This window comes from Meriones unguiculatus, chromosome 17 (genome assembly GCF_030254825.1).
Source record: "Meriones unguiculatus strain TT.TT164.6M chromosome 17, Bangor_MerUng_6.1, whole genome shotgun sequence".
NCBI lineage: Eukaryota > Metazoa > Chordata > Mammalia > Rodentia > Muridae > Meriones > Meriones unguiculatus.
The window spans coordinates 50,872,947-50,898,660 of NC_083364.1; the positions used below are offsets into that span (position 1 = coordinate 50,872,947).

General features: G+C 42.2%; 1 protein-coding gene across 1 annotated transcript in view; it reads left to right on the plus strand.

Moving 5' to 3' along the window:
• Nucleotides 1-14,441: 14,441 nt before the first annotated feature.
• Morc1 (MORC family CW-type zinc finger 1) overlaps nucleotides 14,442-25,714 on the plus strand; it is a 175,766-nt gene continuing 164,493 nt past the window's right edge. Inside the window, exons 1-3 of the mRNA XM_060370992.1 lie at nucleotides 14,442-14,503; nucleotides 19,771-19,824; nucleotides 22,449-22,483. Coding sequence (XP_060226975.1) covers nucleotides 14,442-14,503; nucleotides 19,771-19,824; nucleotides 22,449-22,483 — 151 coding nt within the window. The remainder of the gene's footprint in view (nucleotides 14,504-19,770; nucleotides 19,825-22,448; nucleotides 22,484-25,714) is intronic.

A 25,714-nucleotide genomic window follows, 5' to 3' on the forward strand; every position in this document is an offset into this window, starting at 1 on the left:
TGATATTCCCAATAGCAAACCTTCTGAAGGCCATTGCTGCTTCTCTTCCCCTCCCCCCCCCAGGTGTCTTCAGTGCTTAGCAGTCACCTGTCCTATAACAGTCCTTACTGAGCATTACTGAAGTTAATGGAATCAATTGATTCAAATGTAATCAAAACTGCCCTAAATCCAGCCAGGATTTTCCTGAACAGGTCTGTCAGCAGCCTTATCTGGCTGGCTGCACAAAATAAGCAACATGCAGCAGTTTTGTTTTTATGTTGAGGTTTGGGTTTTTAAATATTTTCCTTCAGAGCTTGTCTCCTCTTGTGATCTACGAATGAAAGAAGCTAGAATCCATGAAAATTGGCAACCTTAATTCTAAAGAAACTGAAATGCTCTTTGAAATGAAATTGAAACATCTATCTTTAGAAAAAAAATAGATCAAGTAGCATGGATTAATGAAGCCCATTGCTAGGCTGTTTATAGCTTGTTTCCCACTTGAAAATCATTGCTTTTATTTGATAGGACAGACCTCATCAGCTCCCAATCTCTTGCATACCAATGATATGTAAATGTGAGGAGAGAAGAGGGTAAATAAAATCACATCCAATATCATCAAAAATATTTTTTTTTAAAGAAGGAAAACAAAGGAGAGAAAAGTTTCTTCCACTGAGGAGGAAAATGAACTTGGTGTTGCCACCAATGACATCCACTTCATAGAATGCAAAGCACCAGTGCCTCCATATTGTGTACATCACAAAGCCTCCAGTGCCGTCAGACTCCTCGGACTGCAGAGCCACCAGTGCTGTCTGATTCCACAAACTGCAGAGCCTTGGAGGACATAGCTCTCCTTTTTGAGGTTCTGTTACTGAGTGAAGATGGGCAGAGTACAGCCTGACTTGATTCAACTGTCTCAGCATCAGTGGATGGCGAGGGCCAGCCAGTGTTCCGGGAGAAGATGGAAACCTTACTGACTGTTGCACTGAACCGTGAGCCGTCGTTGCTCTGTGGAAAGCTCATTTCTGTGAAGTTAATGGAGGTATTCAGAACAGCTTTAGGGGAACAGCACTTCCTTACAGCACCTGGTAAGGGGGGCTTTTGTAAACAGATTTGATGTCAGGTACAGGTTCACCACAATTTGTATTCTGGGTATCGTACCACTGAGGATGAAGAGACTCTAGGTAGCCCAAGCATGCCACCATGGCATGGCAGGCCTTATCTTCCCCTTTCTCTCTCTCTTGTAAACCATAGATTACATCCCCAAAGCTAGCCATCAAGGTCTGTTCCTTTATTTGGACACTTTCTATGTCAAACTAATTCTAAGACTGATCACCAAGGTCCAACTATCAAAATACTGAAGTCCAGCTGTCCTTTTTGATTATCTTAATTTAAAATGCCCGATCAAAACTTAACACTGCAGCCTAGCCCATTCTAGCACAGACCTCCCTCCCTCTGTTTTTCCCTCTTGAAAAATGACACCTACAAGGTCATTTGCTGCTGTTTTTTGCCTGAGTCAGAAATCAGTCACTATTTTTCTTCCACGCTTAATACATGATCTCTCTACAAAAACAGGTGTTTGGATGTGGGTTGTGCCTAATCCAGCATACAGAAGGGATCACTCCACTGTGTGTGGACTCTTCCAGAGGTTATTTCCCATCATGCTTGGAGTTGCTTAATATTTAGACAGAGAACAATATAGCAACAAATGAAGAAGGGTTTCTTTATCCTATGTATCCTTTTGTCTTGTTTATTGTTTGTTTGTTTGTTTTCGAGACAAAGTTTTTCTGTGTTGCTATTGTCTTGGAAGGTGGATTTTTTTCATTTTATTCAGATTAATAAATGAATAACATGAAAAGTTCTGTGGACAATTGGCAGACATTGCTTCTCTTCAGCCCTTTCCCTCCATTAAAGCACACTAAATTCTCACCTCTATGTCCCTCGGGATTTCATGGCTGCTTTCACGATAATGGGGCATACTCAGTATATGATAAAGGCGGGAATTGGATTAGTTTGAAGAAAGCAGCTACAATCTTGGAGAGGTATATTTTGCCCTTGTATTCATTCTTGATATGTGTGATGCAGATTTTAAAAATCTGCAACAGCCTTTGAGGCCTAAGGCTTAAGAGCATCTGGAAACTACTTTCAGAACTTGCAGAACAGACTTTTCTTTCCACAGGTACAGGTCACTCACCGTCTTTGAAACACTGCACAGATCTTACTTGATCTGAGGAACAGGGAGGAGTCACCCTCGGGTCTCGGTTGTACAGGATCTTTCTCTTTGATTTTCGCATTTGTGTGCTGACTTGTTTTTTATTTTATTAATTTAACTTTTGTTTTTTGTAGACAGGGTTGTTCTGTGTAGCCCTAGCTGTCCTGGAACTCACTCTGTAAATCAGGCTGGCCTTGAACTAACAGAGAACATCCTGCCTCCACCTCCCCAATGCTGAGATTAAAGGTGTGCACCGCCACCGCCTGATTCTATGTCTAACTTGTATGCCCCAAACTGACCAAATAACAGTACAGAAGGTGGGGATAATAGTCTGATTACACAGCTGTAGTTCATTCATTCAACAACTATCTCATGGGCATTTTCTATGTTTTAGGTAATTTTCACAATCTATTTATCTATTGTAGACACATTTCACACACATTTGTTTCACATACTAGAATTACAAAAGGGCAATAAAACTGTTACCAGGGAGGAAGAAAATGCTTTCATGGGAATCCGAGGGAAATGTGGCTCACTACATTTTCCTTGAAGACCAAATGAATTGGGCGAAAGGCTGGGAGAGGATTACAGGGAAGGAAAGTCCACTACCAGCATACTGGATCCGAGGAACTAAGTGTACCCCACACGTTAGCAGGGTATGGCTTAGGGTATTCAAAGCAATACTGTGGTTAATCTACTGGTGGAATTTAAAACAGTGTCATGGGTTAGCAGTCTGGCATAATGGGTAAAACTACATGCAACAGGAGTCTGAGTTTATCTCTGGATTCCAGGGTAGGAGAGAACCAACTTCTAAATTTTTACTCTCGAAGCACAAAAATCTACTTGTTACACACACACACACACACACACACACACTTTAAAAAACAAAAGCAAAATTCTTATTAGTTGAGTATGGTTGCCCACATGTACAATTCCAGCTCTTGGGCGGCTGAGACAGGAGAATTATGAATTTGAAGCTAGCCCAAACTACCCAGCAAATGTAAGGCAGCCTGGGTTTCAAAAGAAGACACAGTCTTCTAACATTTTAAATAATTTCATATTATTAATGTTATTATTTATTATTAATATTTGAGAATACCATTAAGGTATGTGGGTTTTTGTGCATCAAGAATACAAATTCAGGAGTTGGTTCTCTCCTTTCCTGGGTTCCGGGAATAAACTCAGGCTCCTGTTGCAAGTACTTTTACCCACTAAGTCAGCTTGCTAACCCATGACACTGTCTGTCTTAAAACTCTAAAAACAACTCAGAAAAAGTAGGGAGGGGAAAATCTCTGTTACTGATATTTAATAACTTGGTGACATCCATCAATTGTCACTATAAACAAATTAGAGTAATTTAAAGATGTGTCATTAGCACAAATATATACAGTCTTGCAGTTTGAGGCAAAGTGACAGTCTGTTCTGTGAGATGGTGTTGGAATTCCACAGCTTCTTGATTAAATTTTGAAGGTAATGCTTGCTAAGACGTTTTTCTCATTACACACTGACTAATTGTTAGTTGACAAATGTGACATTTATTGAGCATCAGCAGTGTGCTATGTAGTTCACAGAGCACAGAGCTACTGAGGGCTGCTGTCCGTTTGGCTCACTATCAAATCGCAGTCTGTCATTTGCCAAGTCATCCATGCTTCACTAAGCCAAAAGCAAAGAAAACATCGCTGGAGATTCAGGGTGGAAGTGAATGGGACCAGATTTTCTCTGTAGGCATCCCCTTGGGCATTAGTATTAGTTCTGTGGGGAGGCAATTTGCTCCCATCGTGCTGGTAATATCACAAGATACACTTGATAATGGAGGACAGATTTGAAATAAGGGCTGTGCTGTCACTTTATGATGGCCCCTTTCCTCCCTAACCTGTAGTTGAGCCTTCAAGAGCAACAGCATGACTTAGGTTACAATAACTATGTGTGTGTGTTTTGGCATCATACACAGAAAGATAATGTTTGGATTCTCCAGGGAAAGGCATAGCTTTAAATGATTGAGATGAATTTCCCTGTGGAATAGACAGGAGACATAAGCTACAACAAAAGTATATTGGAGAGAGTGTATGAAAATCAGATATCACAGCTGGAGAGGAGGATTGGGGGAAAAACAAATTGAGAATTTTCAACTGTCTGGAAAATACAGGAAGTTAAAGGGATAGCAAAAGCCTGGTTTAGTGACCCATGCCTGTCATTCCTGTACTTATGGGGTTGAGGTAGGAGGACCACTATTTAGAAACCAGGCTGGAGTATATAGAAAGACACCATTTCAGAAGAGAAATAACTTCCTGTTGATTTCTACTGATGGCTGGTTGGGTAGTGGTATTAATTTTCCAGGGCTGCCCTAGTGAAATGCCACAGATAGTGCAGTTTAAAAAGCCAGAAAGGTGTTCCTCACAATTTTAGGAGATCTAGGTCTATGATCCTGGTGTTGGTAGGCTCTGTGTCCTCTGAGGTCCTACTGGCCACTGTCCTGCTGTCTCCTCAAATGGTGACTTCTCTACGCACAGCTGTAAGCATCCCCGATGACTGTGTCCTAATGACCTCTTCCTAAAGGAACCTAGTTGGATCGGATCAAAGCTCATTCTAACAATCTCATTCTAAAATAACTACCTCATTAGAAGTACCTCGTCAAATACAGCCACATTCTGGGTGGAGGAGTTATGATTAAGGATTCAACCTTTGACGTTTTTTTCCTTTCATTTTTGCGATAGGTCTCACTATGGAACTTTGGCTAACCTGGATCTTGCTATGTAGATCAGGCTAGCCTCAAACTTTCATGGGCCTCCTACCTTGGCCTCCTGGGTTCTAGGATAATAGATGTGTGCCTCAATGCCCTACTTGATGTACGACTTTTGAAGGGACACTTTGAAACTTGGCAATCAAAGCATTGGCTGCAAGGGATCAAAGAAACTGTTGTGTACCTTGGTAGCTGTGTCCCCTGAGAGTTAAAACATCCCTTTGTACTTACACATCTCAGCTGCACTTGGGTTCTTCACATTCTGTAGAAGCTAAGGGGCACTAGGGAGTTTCCAAATTGCCACCCATGCAAACGAACAAGGCTCTGTGTCTTCTGGAGCCCAGCTGACTGTACTGTCATTTGTACTAAGGTTGTGACCTATTCTGACCTTTTCCAAGAGGATCTTCGGAAGAATTACCCTAAAAGGGAGGTTGATCCACCATGATTGGGGGTGGGAAGGTTACTTTACTTCCCAGTAATATACCACCCATCTCATGAATAAAAGAGTTTTAGAGTTTAGACCCTTTGGGTCAGCTGGCTCCGGGCTTTCTAGTATTCAGTGCTTTACTTTGCTAAACTCTGTTTTAACTGTTCATCTTTGGCTGAATTATTTCCTTCAAGAAGACAAGAAGCAAGGTTAAAACTTTTTCCAGGAAACAGTAGTCTGTTAGTCTGTAGCAGTAGCAAAGAGAAGACCCTTCAAACATGGATAGTTTTTGTTCCTCCTAACTGTCATTGCTATACAAGAGATGAGTGTTTCGAAGGTCTGTTGAGATGTCTCAGGCCGGGAGCCGTAGTGAGGCCTGTCTACAATGCAATGGTTTTTCTTGGTAAGGTTGCTGTTCCTTTGTGGCTAGAACAGAGCTTTGAGAAAGATAAGAAACATGGTCCCAGTGTCTTCCCTCTTAGCTTTTCCAATACATTTTCTTTCTTAGGAATTCCAAGGTGGTTAGATTATTTGTATCTCTGTCCATTGTCAACAGGTCAAAGTTAAGGTACAGTTTCAGTTAGTGTGTTCCTATTGAGGTCAGCCACTGGGTCAGGATATTCTGTCTGGTGGAATGAAGCTAAGCCAGGACAGGTACAAATGGCCACTGGTGAGCTAGGGGTGTAGACTGGCTTATTTTTACACTTAGGAGGTTACACAGGAGCCACAATTGTGTGATTGTGTGTGTGTGTATGTGTGTGTGTGCTCTGTATGTAGAGAGAGAGAGAGAAACACAGAGAGAGAGAGAGAGATTATGTGTGTAGTGCACATGCTTTCATGTGTGTGCATGATCACTAAAACCAGATTATTTGTCTCATTCCTGGCCTTGGAACAAAGAATAAATGCAACATTATAGTCATTTTTCTTTGTTATCAGTTGTAACAAACTTCTCAAGACTGCCAAAAACTTATCCTTTGGAGCCAGAAAATCAAATTTAGTGCATTTTACATGGGTCTTGACATTTTGGCAAACCCTGAGTGGAGAATGCCTGCAAGGGAAATTTTGGACTGTAACTTTTAACTGAGGTCTCCAGGCCCTTTTAGTGTCTCAGTGTCCTTTAGGTAAGATGGGTACCCTCAGCTGCCATCAGAGATTCTACCAGGAGCAACAATCCTCCAATTAGTGGAAATGAGAATTATGATACCACAGATAAAGAAACTGTCATGGAGACACATGTGGAATGCTAGTTCTGTTAAAGCAGAATGAGAGAAAGAAGTGATAAACTCAGAACAAATAAGCAACATTACAATTAAATAACACCATTGCCATTGTGTAGTCTAGTTAGATACAGGCACACAAGTGGGGATAGGACAAAGTCATATTTGGTTTATGACCAAGAAAAGGTAGAAGACAGACGACAGGCTATTATATGATCGATCACATGCTATTTCATCATGTATTCATATACCTAGCTCTTTCTTGTTGTTTTCTTTTTAATATAGTCTGAATTTGTAGCCTAGGCTAGCCTCCAACTCATAGCAATCCTCTTACCTTGGCCTCTTAAGTGTTAGCATTACAGGCAGCCATCACACCCAGTTTACCCAGCATTCTTGAAGAAAGTTTTGAACTAAATGAATAAAATTTAATAAATATAGACAAGTCTCATGAGTCCAGTGCCCTGAATTACTTGGTATAAATCATGGCCTACCAGTGTCTGGAACAGAAGGATGACTACCGGTGACTTGAAAATAATGAATATTCATAAACTGTGGGGTTTAAGGACAGCTTTATCATGTGTGGATTAGGTATTAGCAAAAAACAAATGGGCCCTGGGGAGACAGCTCAGGAAAGTGCTTGCTGTGCAAATGTCAGGAAGGTGGGGTCCCCAACATCCACACAGAAAGATTACCAGCTAGAAGAGGTCATCTGTAGCTCCAGCACTCAGTGGACAGAAATGGGGGATCTCTAAACCAGCTAACTGGAGTAGCCAGTCAGAGATCCCGGCTCAGTCAAGAAAGACACTTGACTTCATCTTCCGGCCTCTACACACAAGCACACACATGCAAAAAATTAAAAACTGAATAACAAACAAGAAAGGAAACGTCACTCTAAGCAAGGTGGCATCCTCATCCATTAGCCCTGGTGTGATAATGGTGGGTGCACAGAGAATAGGGCCATAAGCTGTGGAAAGGAGTGATGATCTGAATAGAATCAAGATGCCAACTTCCCTATTTAGTGCTAACTGATACAACATAGTGCTACATAAGAATGGGAAAAGCAGGACCTTAAAGAGACAGACATCCCCTCAAGGAAAGAGACTCAGCTAGGCTTGACAGAGAATGATGCATACGGGGAAGCCAATGGGGTGAGTAGGCTGCAGACAGGTGCCTCGCTTCCCACCCTCGGCCTTCCTACTCTGCACTAGAACCGGGTAATCTGGGGTCTGGAAGGTTGGCTCAGTGGTTAAGAGTGCTTGATGCTCTTGAGGAGAACCAGAGTTCATTCTCCAGCACCTACACTGGCCGGTTCACAACTGCCTGCAGCTCTATCTCCCGGGGTGACCCAACATCCTCCTCTGACCTCTGTGGGCACCCACTAGCACACGTTCTCACACACATAAACAAAAAGAAATCTTTAAAAAAAATGTATGGTTTGGAAAAATGTGACATTTGGAAGGCCACCTTACGCCCTGTTTCGTTAGCCCCCAACACCCCTTTTGACTCAGTGTCTTCCAGTAGGCTTTCACGCTTTTCAGTCAGAGGCTTAGGAAGATGTTCCACTGGTGACCATAATAGTGGTCTCTGAGGAAGCCTTCTGGGCAGGGCTTCAGATCCCATGGAAACAGAGGCTGTTCAGCCAGCGTCTCTGAATGAGGAAGGCGCAATCAGGTCCGTGTTCCAACCTGGAACCTCAAAACGAAGTGCAGCCATGTTCAGTTCACAGGGCAATTCTCCCCTGCCACACCCTCCTGTTTCGCTCTGTCACAAATATTCAAAGTATTAGGGCTCGTTGAAGAAGTTTTATCCTTCAAATCAAAAGATGCTGGAGCATCAGAGGCATAGGGCCTCTTACATCACAGAATAGGCTCCTGTTATTTCTGCATATTGTATGTTTTCATTATTTTATTACCATGTGGTAATTACAGTGAATCAAAGACAATTATAGCTCAACAATATAATAAAGCCAACAAAGACTATTTTCAAAGTGTTGTCCACTTTGGCTCTGTATAAACACCATGCATGCTCTACAATTTTTTTTTATGGCAACATCCTTTGATCTTAAGTAGTGGAAGCTGATACTGAAGATATATGAAAATAGTGATATATACATATATATTCAAATAGTAAGCAATTTAATGTTATAAAAGTAGTTTTGGAATAACTTACACCAGATAGCCTCCAAGATACTGTTGTGGCATATGACAGGACGATAGTCCAATTGTGGATAAGTAAGGTCCCTAGACTGAAATGACCCCTTAGAGAGCAAATAGGACAATTTGATTCATTTCAGAGCTCTGCAATTTGAGTTAGAAAAGACATCTTAAGAGATGGTCCTTTTTTGTTACAGCAGGGAAAAAAATATGCTTACTTTTTCTTTGGAATTGCCAGCAATTCATCTCATGCTGGTAAGTGCTGAGCCAAGGTACCCATCTCCCTTACATGTGTGAGATTTTTTCCTACCTTTGAACTTTTAAAAAGATTTTCATTACGGAGTGTTCCAAAGTTCAACCCTCTTGTTTTATCACTTTGCATCCTAATAGTTGTCCAAAGTTGGCTGCTTGCACTGGTTTTAAAAAACAGCTTGCCGAAATTGGTGTGAGTTTCAACAGGATTTGTGCACAACCTCACCCTGCCTCCCTTGTTATTTTCAAGGATAACAATTCCAATCCCTGTATTGTCTTTTCAAATCCAAGCTTGCCTGATTGGTAGAGAGTCAGGAAGCTCACATACTGTTTTAGTTCAGAGTTAGACATTGTATCTAAATGAAGGTTGTGGACTGAATTTTTTTTTTCTGTTGTGTATGTGGGGTGGGGGATGGACTCAGTATCCCACCTATGCTAAACAAATACTCTACCGTTGAGCCAATGCTGAAAATGTTCTTGATAATACTTTTTTATTTTTGGCAAATCTTAAAATATTAACTTGTAGCTACAACATTTGCATTTCCTTGTCTATCTGCCTTCCCCTCTCCTCCTGTATATTTTTTCAATTGTTATTATTATTGCTTGAGACAGAATTTCTCACTGGGTAGCCTTGGCTGTCCTGGAACTCACTCTGTTGACCAGGCTGACCTTGAACTCATAGAGATCAGCCTGCCTCTGCCTCCTGAGTGCTGGGATTAAAGGTGTGCACAAATAATGAGTTTCGTTATCTGACTTCTTCAATTGCCACCAGCTTTCTAGCTTCTGATTTCAGAGGGACTCTGGCTCAACAGCTTCACTAATATTTTCCAAAAACAGAATTATATTTCATTGAAAAAAAAATGACAACCTGTAATCTACTTCCATTAAAGATAGGGGAGGCATACATTTATTTTAACTGCATTGACAATTTTATTGTATTTGGATGTACTGCTTAATGATAAGTTTTATCATACCCAAAATGAACTCATTCTTTCCTAATCTCTCAACCTAATAATTATTTTTTGTGACTTGCACAATGTTGTTAATAAGGTCATACCCTCAGAAGAGAACACCTAAAGCATAGTATTGGTTCCTGCTTCCTTTTCTGCTTCTGTCATATCTGAGAAGAGCTAAGGCAGGCCATGCATATTCCTGTCTCCCCCACCCATTCCCGTCTTGTCCTATTTGAAGTCTTAGCTTTCACCCGGGTATTCCTGCCATCTGAGGAACATCTTCCCAGGATGTGACCTAGGAAGGCAGTGGCTGACATCCGAATCCCACAAGCCGGAGGCCATCCTCACGGTAACTGGAGACAGCTGTCACAACGGCTTCTACTGTGCGCTTTTGAAGTCACAAGACTGAATTCACTTATCCAGCGGGAGGCCCTTCACTCAGACCCCCACGTTCTTCCCAAACATTTTATGAACAGTCATTTCCCTGAACTGTATTTTTCATCCTGTGAGTAAATGGAATGGCAACTAATGCTTACACGTATACACTTTGTCTCCCCCTTTGAAAGGACAAACAAAGTGACTTGATTTTGATATTGTTATAAAGAACAACCTCTCCTGAAGTAAGTGTCTGATTTGCATAATGAGCCCACAGTGTCTGCAAACTAACTACCACAATACTCAGGATCCTCACCCCACTGCACACACCGCTCTCCCAATGCCCCGTCTTTCCCGGGCAGCCTAATCTTGTTTGGATGGAACTTCGCTCTGACGACTCGAGTTGCTAAGTTTTGGCTCCTTGCATCTTGTCTCTGCTATCTTTTTGTGCCGATGGCTGCTTATATCTACCATACCTGCTGACCATCATCACACACGTTCAGCACAAGTAGGAAAACAAAAAAAAGCCGGAACTATCCCCTCAGTAATACACACTCTCCCGCAGCTGCCCAGTGACGTATGTAAGTGTGCCCCAGTACTTTCTCAAAGTCACTTAGAAGTACAGGGGCTGGAAAATGATTAACAGTAGGTGATGGGTGGCCCACAACCACCTGTCTCTCGAGCTTCAAGGGATCTGATGCCCTTTTCTGACCTCCACAGGCACCTTCACACACACGGTGCCTGTGGGCTCCTGCGTGAACACACATAAACACACACACAAATATGCACAAACACGCCCTAAGTGAATGCACACACAAATAAATGTTAGTTTCATAAAGGAACCCTGGAGCTGTGTGACAGCTTTTATCAGGCGAGCAAGGGCCATCTCAGATGCCACCAAGCGCCCTTTCTGCTTCTGTCTCAGTCGCGATGTCTGTTTCAGGTGAGCATCGCTAGTGACAAGATAGCACAAGGGAGTGGGTTTTAAGCTCTGTGAGGGAAAGAAGAGTTGAGAACGGCTCTTGGGTTTGCTTACTCAACAGTAATCACCGTGGTTTCATCTCTAACATCCTTGCTATGCTTGGGAAAGCTCCAGGCCTCTTATTTTCCCACATTGCCTAGAGGTGCTTGCTTATCCCTGTGCTACAGCTGTGACTGCGGTTGCAAAGGTGAGTAGGAACTGTGATGGCACTCGTCATTGGCTGGTATGATGTAAACCGGGAGAGATGAAGGCCCAGTAAGGAGGCTCAGACTTGAAGGAATGTAAGAAACTTAGCAAGGATGCTATGCATAGTTTTCAGAATAAGTGGATTTGTCTCAATGAGGGTCATTGTAGGCATTAGTTTTTCAAATGCTACTTTATTGGGGGGGGGTTTCTTAAACTATCCACCTCCCTTCCAACCCCCCTCCCCAACCCCAGGTAGGGGAAAAAGAAAGTTGTAAGGGAAAGGAGAGGTAGCCCTCTTTAGGTCTTCCTGCTGGGTAGGGTCGTAGGATTCTTTTGGGAAAGTCCAATCCTTGTTTCAGGATAGCTCCAGCTTCTCCTTGTCACACTGCATCAACAGCAACCAGGAGCAGCAAAGGGGAGCACCTCTGCCCTTCTTCTTTCTCGGAGCCCCCCAACACTCTCCCGGCTCTGGCCGTCATTCTTTCTTAGAGTCCCTTAGAAGTAAACTATCTGCAGCTGACAAGGAGCCCCTCTCAGAGCCTTCATGAGGGAGATAGTTTGTTGCCATGGACAATCTGAATCATTCCCACAGACTACACCTGGGTTCAAAACAAAAACATGTTTACATCTGCAACAGGTCATTGACCCTTTCAAATGTTGTCAGCTTTCCAGTAGCCAAGCTAACAATCTGTAACTCTTACTGATATGGCAGCTTATTCTGGATGCCAACTCAAACTTCAATTTTCAAGTTTATCAACCTTATTCTGAGTTTAAATACGTTTTTCAAAAATCATAAAATGCTGGTTCATTTGTCAGTGTCTGTATCATGAAATAATGTTAAAATGGATCTTGAAGTAGCGTTGAGGGAAATAAGCAAAACAAAGACTCCCCTGAGCGTATCTGGAAAAGGAATATGCTTAGCTTTTATGGTACAATGGTGCCTGACAAATGGCTGAAATGAGGGAGGAGGAAGGCTTTTGGGATGGTGTACTGTGACTCTAGACTTCTTATTTAGCATAACCTAACAGATCCATGACCCCACCCCCACCCCAACTGTCATCACACCAGCCATCACTGCCCAGTGCTTTGGGGCTGGCCACTGACGGCAGGAAGGCTCTGTTCAGATTATTAGAAGGACTGTTTCTGTGATAACTGGATCCTTTTCCTCAGGTAGACATTACAGCCTGTACTAATTACAGCCCAGTGGCTCCGGCGCCCCAACTCCCGAAATAAGTTGATTTGAGACAGCAGTTGGAATTGTGAAATGAATCCAGAAGAGGCTTGTCAAGCTTTTCTTTCCCATAAAAATGAAAATAAAATATCATTTGTAAAGATCTATTGAAGGATAATTTGGGGAAGACGGTTTAGGTTGCTCAGCAAAGAGAATGTGGCTGTTGAAACAGCACCAACCACACCAGCCACCGTTAAAACAAAAATGCAATCAGGAGAAATTACTTGAAATGTTCACGTTCACTTCCAGCTTTCAAATTAAAGCAGAGCATCCCGTTCCTTAGGGCTGCAGTTCCAACCCTCACTTCCTCTCCAGATTCCTATAAATGTAGCAGCTGGAAAAAGAACCCCTCTTTTCGAAACAGGATGATTATTCCACATTTAAAATTTTTGTTTCTATTTTTTGAAGGGCTTTATTGCCAGGATGACACCTTGAAGTCACTAAACATCTACCTCAGATTCTGCTCAGCACACTTGGATTTTGGACTCTGAGAACAGCGTGTGAAATATTTGCTGAGTAGGACTGAACCCTGTTAGTCTCCAGGCAAAGAAACCTTAGCCTTTGAATCAGCTTGACTACATCTCAGAGGTCACAGAGGTCAGGTCACCGCCTAGCCTATCAGTCACGCCCCTCCAGCGCCCTTCACAAACTCCGCTTCCTCCTGGGTTTCGGTGACTCCGAATTCAGTGCTGTGGTGAGTGAATATGCTGATGGAATTTGGACCCAAGCCAGCACATCAAAGAGCTGAATTCGGGTGTGAAGAACAGAAAATGCCTGTGACAAAATGCTTGTGACTCCTCCAGGTGGCAACAGCTGTCGAAGTGGAGAGGGAAACGCCTCACTTTGCAGCCAGTCTATATTCTGCTATCTGTTCTTTCTTTTGTTTGCTGTTTTCTCTTTTTCCCCTCCAAATGCAGAAAACATAATTATCTCCAAGATACACAAGAGTGTAAGTGCACCACTCAAGCCAGGGCAAATGGCTTTCCCTTTGCAGGCCTCATGCGGTGCACTCGACTAGATTCGTGTAGATTCAGGTGAGGGAACAGAGGAAATGCAGGGGGATGAGAAGAGCTTTCACGTCTGATTCAGTTCCAATCCCCCATTTTTCAGATGAGCAGTGATGAAAGAGAAAACCTTGAGCTTCTGAAAGGAAGCCAAACCCAGATGCCGATTGAGCAATCAAGAACCGCCCAGGAGGGCCTAGCATAGTGGCACAGGTCTTTAATTCCGGCATTTGCAGGACAGAGGCAAGCGGATCTCTCAGTGAGTTTGAGGCCAGCCTGGTCTACACTGTGAATTCCAGAATACTCAGGACGAAGAAGGGACACCCAGTCCCAAAACAACCACACCAGAAACAAAAACCAAAACAATAAAACAAAACAACATCTCCCTGGTGACCCTCCCCACCCGTTCTCTCACACAGTTCATCTACTTCTCTGAGAAGAAGAGGGGGGATGGGAGGAGGAGAGCACGAAGACAAGTCTGAGAGGGCACGAGGGAGGGGCCTGGGATCAAGCTGGAAAGTGATTAAATAGATAAAAAATAAAAGAAGTAAATAAGGAAAAACAAAACAACCTTCTAGAGAAGTGCTGCAGGGCAGTGTGAACTTCCCGCTGAGGACACCAGGGGGCGCATGCGCCCGTCGAGGGCGTGGGCGTGGCCCACGCGGTGGGGGTGGGGCTACAGTTTCGGACCCAGCACTGGTGTTTTCCGTGCCCGCAGGTCGTGCCTGAGGACATGGACAAATATGCCTTGCTGCAGAGGGCCAGGCTGCATCTGGATTTCATCCACGCAAACTCGTGAGTTTCCAGAGGGGTTGGGATGGGGTAGGGCTTGTCCGCGTGCTTACCGCCATATTCAATTGGAAAAAGGCTTAATGAACTTGGTCGGACTGACTGAGGAAGGTATTTCTACCGCGTGTGAGTAGGTAGTGAGGAAGTAATAACTCTACACCCGCGGACAGACTGAATCATTTTGATGCTCTTCAGTTAAAACCAAGTGGAACGTTGGTCCCATGTTTGTCATTTAACAAATTTAAATGTTGGCCAGCAGATTAGAAGTACTCACTCCCCATCCTTTTCTATCCTCATTCCTACGCTGTGGAAGACACTGTAAAGTCAGGTTGCTTTACAGGGTAATTCGCCTTCGTAGTTTTCAACAGCTGTGTACAGCAACCCTGTAGTTTTTTTTGTCTGTGCCTGAGTAAGATGCATTTTGCGCCTTCTTTTTGGCTGCTATGGTGTAGTCAGGGCTAGTGAGATGACTCAGCATTTGAGAGCACTGGCTGCCCTTCCAGATGACCAGGGTTCAGTTTGCAGCACCCACAGGGCGGCTCACAATCAATCCCCTGTAACTCCTAACGCCCATCTTTGTTCTCCTTAGGCACTAGGCATGCATCGAAACCCCCCCCCCCCCCCCCCGCAAAGCTGAAAATAAAAAAGAGCAGTGGTGCAGGCCTTCAATCCCAGCACTTGGGAGGTAGAGGCAGGAGGATCTCTGTGAGTTCAAGGCTAGTCCACAAAGCAAGTTGCAGGACAGCCAGAGCTACACACGGAGAAACCTTGTCTTGAGAAAACAAAACCCAAACCAAAACAACAACAAAAGAAAATAGAAAAGAAATAGTATAGTCTGTTCTTAACGATGACAATCGACGAAGACTTCCAAAGAGCATGTTTAAAATTTGGGGCAATATGGAACTACAAATGGACATAAGAGTTTGTATGCGTTGGTATGTCTTTGGTTCTCCCTGTGCATGCATGCCCGCCATAAAATCTATGAAAGAGCTAGGGTAAGAGACGAACAAGAACAACAGTATAAATCAGTTACAACCACACACCATGATGAAGAGGGGCACAGCCAGATCCTGATGCTGCTTAGCCTGGTATACCGCTGAAATTATGGACAGCTTATTACTGGAACTTTCCAGCCAGTGCTTTCGGAGTGATACAGACAGATTGCGGGGTCAAGTGACTGCTTTTTTTGTGTGTCGTTGGTCACTTTGAGTTCGGCACAGTCCAACAGTGACTGATTTGTCGTTCATAAGGTGTGTTGGTGTTTAGGAATTACCTTAAAATTTCTGTCTGCTGAAAGGACCAGCTGTTCTGATGGATGGCGCAAGTGTGAACCACAGGAATGGAGGTATAAAGAAAGCCAGGGAAGGGTGGTCGTATTGTACAGTCCAGTCTGTGAGATTCTGAGGTAGCAGAGGAGGATAGGCGATGTCAAGCAGATATTTGCCCATTTGCCTGTCCTGGAAAATGGTGACCAAGCTGGAAGGAAGGGTCTGCTAGATAGAAGGCAAATGAAAAGGAACAGTTTTGAGTGGGTTTAAGAAGAGGCCGGTTCCTGGAGGACTGTGAGTTTTATGGTTGAGAAAAAGCCCCACCTTTGCTGTGTGCCGTTTTTGTTGCTGTTGAGTCCCAGCCCCGCTTTCCCACATTCTGCCCGGTGATACTGACTTCTGCAGCTCAGTTTGCAGCTAGTGGCGTGACAACAAAGAGGACCTCACCATGCCACCTGAACTCTGAAACAAATCGACATCTCCTCAGCTCCCTGGTAGACCTTCTTCCTTACAACCAGGAGTAAAAACTTTTTGCTCGACATTTTAAGTAAGGTTTTGTTGTATAGCCCCGGGTGGTCTCACACTTGAAATTCTTCTCACTCCATCCTCTCCAGTCCTGGGATTTCTCTATTCAACATTCAGTTTCCACATCCTAGAATCATATCCTGCAGTCAAACCCATGCTTTCTCTAAGGCACTGAACAGTTCTTTCCATCCTTGCTGCCGTTGACTCTAGCCCGAGCCACACCACTTCCTTTCTGAATCACCCTCTGTACAGCCTCTTAACCGAGTGCTATGCAGTACCAGGTTTTGTAAAGCTTCCAGGCGGAGCTTTTTAAAAGGGACCTGGGTGGAAAGGCCATTCATCAGAAAACATTACAGTGTTTTCCACTTGCACGGGGCCTGAACAAACCCCTCTCTACTTCCTGCATGATCCAGACATGCCTTCACTTGTGCCTGTTTTCTGTACCCATCAAAGATTTAGCATAGTCTCCATCACTCTTTCGCTTTGGGATCTTTCCCTGTCCGGAGAGTTTCCACCTTGGTCCTTCACAGGATAGAGTTCTCATCTTCAGGGGTCAGAAGATACCTTCAGAGGTATCACTGTCAGGTGTGACAGTCTTCTGTGATCTCTTGTCCCTCCTTTGTGGCTGCTCTTCCCTGTTACCACTGTGAAGGTAGCCTTGAGCAAGCTCTGGAAACTATGGTTATTTGTCTGTTTTCTATGAAACCCATGACCTCCTTCTCAATCCTGACTTGAATTCCAAGAAGTAAAGACCCCGTCTGTACACAGTGGAGATATGGGCAAATGTTTACAAAAATCTCTTGAATGAGGTAGAAGAGAAAAATCACATGGCCGTTCGGGTCAGAAGTTTTATACGTTGAAAAGCCAGGGACATACCTTAGCATTAGAATGCTTGTCTAGAATTACTGCCATTTTCTGATGGGTTTGGTCATGTGTTAAATTTTAATTCAAAAATAGTATAAATAATAAACAATTATTTATAATTTGAGTGTGTGTATGTTTTTCATATGTGTAAAGGTGTTCGTGGAGGTCAGAAGAAGGTGTCAGACCCCTCAGAACTAGAATTACTGGCAGTTACAGCACCTCATTTGGATTCTGGGAACTGAATTCAAACTCGGATCCTTTAGTCTAGAAGAACAGCAAGTGCCTTGAACCACTGGGCCATATCTCCAGCCTCTACATTTTAGTTTTTATACTAGTTTTTTTTTAGCAAAGGACATCTGCATATTAACAGGAGAATTTAAAAAAAATAATTCAAAAATAGCCTGCAGAATAATGAGTTTAATAAGATATTTTTACACATGTGTCATTGTACTTTGCTTATATGTTCCCTCATTACACTCTCTAGTCTCCCCCTCGCCTTCCTGTTGGTCTCCCTCCTCCCCTTCTAGATTGTACATATGAGAGAAAACACATGAAATTTCTCTCTTGCCTTTAGTCTCCCACCTCTCTCTCATTCTTTCTTTCCCCGTACTTATTTTTAAATGAATTGAAAATTTTTAAAGATGAATTTATTCAGAAGTCTTTTTTTTTTTAGCATCAGTGTTTGAAGTTTAAATTTCCAAAAAAAAAAAAAAAATGGGGTTATGTTTGTGTATTTTCTTTTCTTTTCTTTTTTTTTTTTTTTTGAGATAGGGTTTCTCTGTGTAGCCCTGGCTGCACCACCACCTGGCATGTAATATTTTCTTAAATACATTTTAAAGTAAGGTGCTGCTGCAGGCCTGAAGTTTTTAAGCGTTAAAATTGTGCTTCCTTTCCCCTGTACAAGTGTGTATATATGTGTGTGTGTTTGCGTTTGCTTATGTAAATGTCTCTTTTGCTTCTGGTGCATGTATGTATTACATATAAAGAGAAAATTGCAGACTGGATTTTCCCTAATGGTGTGATAAGGTTCATGGCTGAAGTGTCTACATTAGGAAATGGAAAGCAGGCATCTGACCCTGAAGTTAGCCGGATTTCACTCACCCCCTGCACGTGTTAGAAAGGGAGGACGCAGTGAAAGCCCACCGTGTTCTGGAGAGAACCTGGCATTAGGGCTCAGGAGAGAGACCACAGATATATGGGAAGCACCTTTCCAACATTGGAAAGGCTCCACTCAAAATTACAGACAGTGGGGGGAACAGGGCACCTGCCAACCTCTGCTTCCACAGGTCTTAGGAAATACTCTCCAAAAATAATTTGATCTTAAATACTATTATTTAATAAGAAATGAGAAAAAAACCTCACTTGAATACATATTTATGAAGCAAATTTAAAAGATCAAACTGTTCTGTAGCAATAATATATTCCTTTGGTGTCTCCCTTTTACTAGGATGTTTTGGGAAAACATGTTGTAGAACAAAATATAATGATATGGGTATACGAAATCTTACAGTGAAGCGTTTTGTTTTTTCTTTCTGTGCTAACAAGTGTTAACAGTGAAACAAGCAAAGGGGCCAGAGAGATGGCTTGGCAGTGCAGAGCACTGACTGCTCTTCCAGAGGACCCCGGGTTCAATTTCTTGCACCTGTATGGTGGTTCAGAACCATCTGTAACTCCAGTTCCAGGGGATCCCACACCTTCTTCTGGTCTCTGCGAAACCAGGCATTCACATGGTACACACACTTACATGCAAACAAAACACGCATACACATAAAAATATAAGCAAATAAAATGTGGAAAAGAAGCTGTGCAGTGGTGGTACATGACTAATCCCAGCACTTGGGAGGCAGAGGCGGGTGGATCTCTGAGGTCAAGGTCAGCCTGGTATACAGAGTGAGCAAGTTTCAAGACAACTGGGGCTACACAGAGAAACCCTGTTTTGAAAAAAATCCACAAACAAAACAAAACATCCCCCCTAGATACTTTAAAAAATTAACCAGAAATACTGTGTTCTTATCCCAGCCTTGCAAAATGCAGGTTCTGCTTCAGAGTCTTCACTGTGCTCAGCAAGTTTTAACTCAATTTAGTTAAAATAGAATTAATAGTATATGTGATGCACACTCATAGATATTACATGTATTTTTAGGTAAATATAATTACTTCCCTGTGTCTTTTTCAAGCATCTGTAGTGTCATTTGTCCCTCCTCTCTCCCTCCCCTTCTGTGTTGTTCTCCCTCCCCTGTCCATAATTAGATCCTCCATCCCCTCTTTTATAATTTTTATTTTTTTAACTTTTATTAATTATACTTTATTCACTTTGTATTCCCCCATAAACCCCTCCCTCCTCCCCTCCTAATCCCACCTTCCCTCCCCTTTCTTCATACATACCCCTCCCCAAGTCCACTGATAGGGGAGGTTTCCCTTTCCTTTCTTCTGATCTTAGTCTATCAGATCTCATCAAGAGTGGCTGCATTGTCATCTTCTGTGGCCTGGTAAGGCTGCTCCATCCCCTCTTAATTAGTGAGTTGTTCAGAACAGGAGAGCATTTGACTGTATCTTAAGCCTTAATTGATTGCATACCGTCTTGACCTTTTTGTTCTCCCTTTATTTCCTCACCAGCACAACTCACAGTTTCCTCTTTGGAGCTCTGGCTGAGCTGCTGGACAATGCAAGGTAAGATGTATCTGCAAACAAAGATCATCAAGGAAATTTCAAGACACAAGTACAGTCTACATTTGAAATAAAATTATAATGCCATTGAAGGAAAAATAAATGTTCCTAACTGATTGAAAGGTTTTTGTTTGTTTCTTTGTTTGTTTATAGATACTAGGAAGAGCGCAGACAGAGGCAGAGATATCTGGGAGAGCTCAGAGTGAACCTAACTATGAGGAAAGGGGTGAGGGGACAGGGAGAGCCAGAGAGGCCAGGAACGAGCCATAAGACCAGGAAAGCAGGAGACCAAGAGAATGGCATAACCAAAATTGGCTGGGTTATACAGGGAGAAGCAGCTGAGGGAAGGACAGTCCAGTCTTTTGGCCAGAGAGTTGAGGATAGGGGCCAGGGCATGCCAGCCAGGAGGGCCATGTAACAGAGAGGGAGGCTGGCAGCCAGAGTCCACCTAGATAAGTTAATTGGCACTTTGTCCCAGGTTTGAGACCCAACAGCTGTTATCTCCCATCTGGAATAAACTGTAATTTGCTTTCCTATACAATCCAGGTTCCTTAAGAAAAGATCAAATGAGAGAGTCATTCACCTTTGCTTCATTTGTAGTGTCATATTGGGAACCTGGATGTCTGTTTTTTTTTTTTTTTTTTTTTTTTTCTGGCTTTGGTGGACACTGATGCTTTCCACCCTTGTTTAGGTGCTGATAGCAAACATCAAAAGAAAATGTACGTTGAATGTTTTATTTAAGATGCTCAGCCAGCCTCCTGAAGGATTTTATAAACTTCCCTGTTACTCTAATAAATTATTTTATGTTATGTTCAAGACTTTCGTGATTTCCTGTGGGTATAAGGATCAGAACTTACGAATCCCAAAAGAATATCATAGAAAGAAGAGGAAGGAAGGGTGGCAGCAAAGAAAGGGATGGCTGGAGGTTTGGCTAGTACAGTAATGATCCAGAGGGAATGTTTCCTGTGCTGAAGCAGAAATGGCACACACAACATTTAAATACGACATAAAGCATCTAGTGGGCATTCTATATAAACCAACCATTTCTTTAAAATTTTCAGTTTCCTCTGGGAGTATTAGAATATTTGTTCTCATGAGTCTGGTCCTTTATTAGATATCTAGCATACAGAAAGCAAAAACAAACAAACCAACAAACTTTTGAGTTCAATAGCGTTTACTGAGCACAAGCGTGTCCATGGTTCTTAGTGAAAGGTGTAACTGTTCAGTGGAAGTATTGATAGATAACGTGGGACTGTAGTTAGGGCTGGAGGAGAATAAAGTTATATCTCACATAGCACTTGCTTTACATTGCAATCGTTAAGAAATGGCAGGGATTCTTGCAGAATTTCTATATAACGATAAGCTCAAGGTACTTTCAGCTACAGGAAGAAGCAAAAGTAGCTCATTATCTTGCTGGCTGGCAGGGTGAATGCAGTATGCCTCCTCTCAGTCTGTTTGGTGTGGTTTATGGCTTGAGACTGGTGGGTGTTTTTGAGGGTCGTGGGCTTCGCTATCACTGGTTATACCCATGACAGAACTTAGTCTCTCGATGACTCAGTCAGCACTCAGTCAGACAGAGCTGACCCAGCCCCACCCTTCTCCTCAGACTCTCCCTTCCCCTAAGACATGTTCTTCCTCATCAACAGAGACCTCATCTCTCACTGTCATTGTCTTTTCTCTCACACCTGGTATGGTAGCCTGGATCTGGGGGGCCTTCCTCCTTTGCTTTATAATTTTCACTTTAATAAATCTTGAAATACAAAAAATGGCTGTGAATTTACAAGACTGAGAATACAAGACAAAAATGAAAGCAAAACAAAAAAAAAATCATCGGTAATCTCATCTCCTCATCTCATAAAGCAGGAATCAGAATATTTTTCTGTAAAAGACGAGAAAATAAGTATATTTGTCTCAGAAGGCTGTCCAGCCTCTGCTGAAATGATTCAGTTCTGCCGACATAGCACTAAGAAAGCCATAGTCAGTATGTAAATGAACAAGTATGATTGTGTTCTAATAAAACTTTATTTATAAACAGTTGATGAGCTACACCGAGTCCACAGGCCATAGTTTATCTTTATAGAAAAAACCTTTATTAACATTTTGAGAGGTGGATAAAGCATTTTCCCAGCATGTGTGAGGCTTGGGGCTTCACCCCCATCATTGCAAAGAAATATGTTTTATTTGAACATGTGTATAATATATGCCTTTAAAAATGTGGTCATATGGTACAAATGACATAGTAATTTTCCTTTTCGGTTTTGATCTGGAACATATTATGAAAGTCTTCCTGTGGCTTTGTATTATTCTCCAGGAAGTTTTAGAAATGTAAACACTATATTTATATTCATTTTGAACCTTTTTTTTAAATAACTGCCACTAAATTCCATCTCCAGTCTTGTAAGTTACTAAGTTTTAGCTTTTGTAATATTCCTAAATTATGGGTGATGACAGTTCTTTGCATATAAATGCACAGTGAACCATCGTAGAAATTGATCTTAAGTGATTTATGATTTCTGTATTGTTTGATATCTGATAATAGGTCATACCTCACATAAGCTATTGAGACTGATGTTATTTTTAAGATCCAATTTTTCTATGAACCAATGTTATTTTTGTATTGTTTCCAGGGATGCTGGGGCTTTAAGACTTGATGTGTTTTCAGGTGAGCACACATTTCCTTTCTTGTTTTTTTCTTCTAAGAAAAAGCCTGTGGCTACTTTGCTTCTATTTTATTTCATCGGATCGCACCACATTCTATAGATTTTTAATGTAATGTAAGTGCTTTGTGAACACAGTGACCCTGTGGGAAACCAAACTGAGAAATGCATACTCTTGAGGGTCAAATTGCTCACTAACTGGAGGGTCCGTTTACAAAATGATGTCTTCTAGAGTTTTGTGAAAATCTCTGAGTGATACAGAGCCATGAAATTTTTTGCCATGAGAAGCAGTTTTATTTTTAAAAATCACATTAATGTAATAGTTATTCATAATTAAGCATACATCACTTCTGACTTACCGCAGTTTAAAAAAGCATAAGTGACTATGTGGTACAGATAATTGTCCAACTGCTACAAAGCACAAAGCAAGAGTATTTTCTTTATTGGCTTCATTTGTGGTCCCTGAGTGTTTTGAGCACTTCTTAGTGAGTCTTGGTAGATTATGATGCTAACGACATTAGTTTCTGTGATGCAGTTAATGCTGCCTTTCTACACCAATACAGCCATCGTTCTGTTAGTTTTGGTCACAGGAGAGAGGATATTGTCCATGATGTGATTCCATCTCTGTGCAAAATGTGTCTCATATCACTTAGGCTTCATAAGATTTGTAGGCATCAAAATCCCAAGGCATGGGACACAATAAATGATGCTCTCTTCGGTCTTCCTGTTCAAATTATGAAAAGTTTGAGAAATAAATGAACAAATGAGTCTCTGTCAGTGAGACATAATATTAGGATGGGGTATGTAGGTTGTTTTTTTTTTTTTTTGAGAGAGAGTAAATATGCTCACAGGTCCAACATTAGAAGTAGATGATCACAAAGGGAAAACAAATAGATAACATTCAGGTACCTAAAGACATGGAAGTATTAAGAAAGCTTCTAGAAGAAACCTTAATACCAGCTCATCTGAAAGGGAAACAGACATGACCTAGCTGGTGGATCTGGTTTGGGGAGGGTTTGTGCTATGCATTCAGTCTGAGGAGATATTCAAGATTAGTTCAGGGAAAGTATTTGTTTGGCATTATGGTCAAGTGAGGGGATGCTTGGAGTTGGAGAGGTAGTGGGGGCAGGCGTGACAGAGAAGTATGATATGTGATGTAGCTTGGATTTTTTTTTTTTTTTTTATTCCTAGAGAGCAGTGGGAAGTCAGGATAGGATTTAAGCAGGAGAGGTGACGTGAACAGCTGGCCAGGGTTTGCACGCTGTGATTAGGAGAGCACAAAGTTAGGGAGCTGTTGCTGTCACTTCAGAAAATCCATATTTTCTGAGTGAAATCAACAAAGCCGAATAGAGTAGTTTAATTTCAGAGGCAGTGAGAAGTAGAGAGCCAGGACACCGAGGGCTCATGTCCTTGTTGTGGAGGAGGTGGGTAGTACTCACGTTTTGACTTGGCCAAAGCCAAGAAACCTAGAGAAAGGGTTAAGTCCTGTGGACGAGGTGATGGTGTTTGCTTGGGGAAAGACAGGCTGATTAACAGGCAGTAGAGCTCTGAGCCCCATACCTTTTAAAGAAAGATTCATTTTCATTGTCTTTTAATGATGTGTGTATGTATTTCTGTGCGTGGGTGGGTTTGTGCATGTGAGTGAATGCCCCTGCAGAATCCAGAAATGAATGTTGGGTTCCCCAAGAGCCAGAGTTACAGGCAATTACGAGCTGCCTAATGTGGGTGCTAGGAACCAGATTTGGGTCCTCTGGAAGAGCAGCATGTGAGCTAAACCCCCAAGGCATCTCTCTAGTCCCAGAATGATTGCTTTAAGGAGGTGAGATGAGACTGTCTCCTTGTGGATAGTGGGGATGCCTAGAATTACCCCTAAGCCCCCAAAGACATATGAATATATGTCTTTAGTGTGTCTGTCTGGGGAATCTTGGTCTTTCTAAGCTGTTTTTGAAAGAAATGTATTTTTTGTGTCTGCTGGCCTCTTCCATGAGTTACTATATTTAAAAATCTTCAGATTTGGCTGTCATTTGTGTGTATAGCTGCTGAGGCTAAGCAGTACCCTGGGCCAGGTGCTTCTCAGTCCCCGTCCCCGAAGACAGAGGATAATGAGGAGCAGCTCTTAGCACTAGTACAAAATCAAACCCCTATGAATCTCCCCAGATTAGTTTCCTCCTCCCCCCTTTGGTTTTTTGAGACAGGATTTCTCTGTGTAGCCCTGGCTGTCCTGGACTTACTTTGTAGAGCAGGCTGGCCTAGAACTCACAGAGATTCGCCTGCCTCTGCCTCCCTGAGTGCTGGGATTACAGGCGTGCACCACCTTGCCTGGCTCCCAAATTAGTTTTATGGTTTGAATGTGGTTTGTCCTCTGAAGATTCATATCTTAGGCACTTAGCCCTCAGTGGAAAATGGTAAGGGATAAGGGGACTTTAAAGGTCAGGCATAGTATGGGGTGATTAGAGCACTGGGGAGCTCATCCTCAGAAGACACTAATGCTGTTCTAAGTAGGTTGTCATGAAGTTTGGTTCTGGGCTTGTGGCTTCCTGACTTGGCAGGTGGTCACTCTCTCACATGCTCTTGCATTCGGTATTCCCGCTGGCATTTGGTATGCCATGAAGCCCTTACAGAGCTGAGCAGAAAATGGCACCATGCTCTTAGACCTGCAGATTCATGAGCTGTTTTTCTCTCTCACAAATTATCAAGCCTCAAGTGTTTAGTTATAGTAACAAAAAATGGGTTAGTACAACTGAGTGTATCCTTTGATATTTGTTCGTTGGCTGACTTGAATTTTAAATGTGAATTCTAATTGGACTTTGAATATATAGTTGATTTAAATATGATAAAAACTTAAAGCAACAGAAAGCATGTCAATGACTGTCTGAGGACTAGGTCATGGAGATCAGGTATGGAAGGAGGAAATATTTGAGCTGTTAGGTGTGTTCTCTTGGATTGTGATGTTTTCACGCACATGTCAAAGTTAATAAAGCTATATGCTTCAGCCATATGTTACTTGTTGTGCGTATGTTAATCCTCAATAGCACTATTATTTAAAAAGGAAATGTGTTAGTACTCATATCCAGCTGTCGAAATTATTGTCAGAGCTGGTTTACAGACTGTATACTAAAATTAGCTTTATTAGTTGTGGTTACACCTTTAACATTTTAAACCGCAGATGAGATTATGTAATTTAACGGCATCTCTTCATCATCAAAATTGACTTCAAATGACTCTCCCCTTTCCAG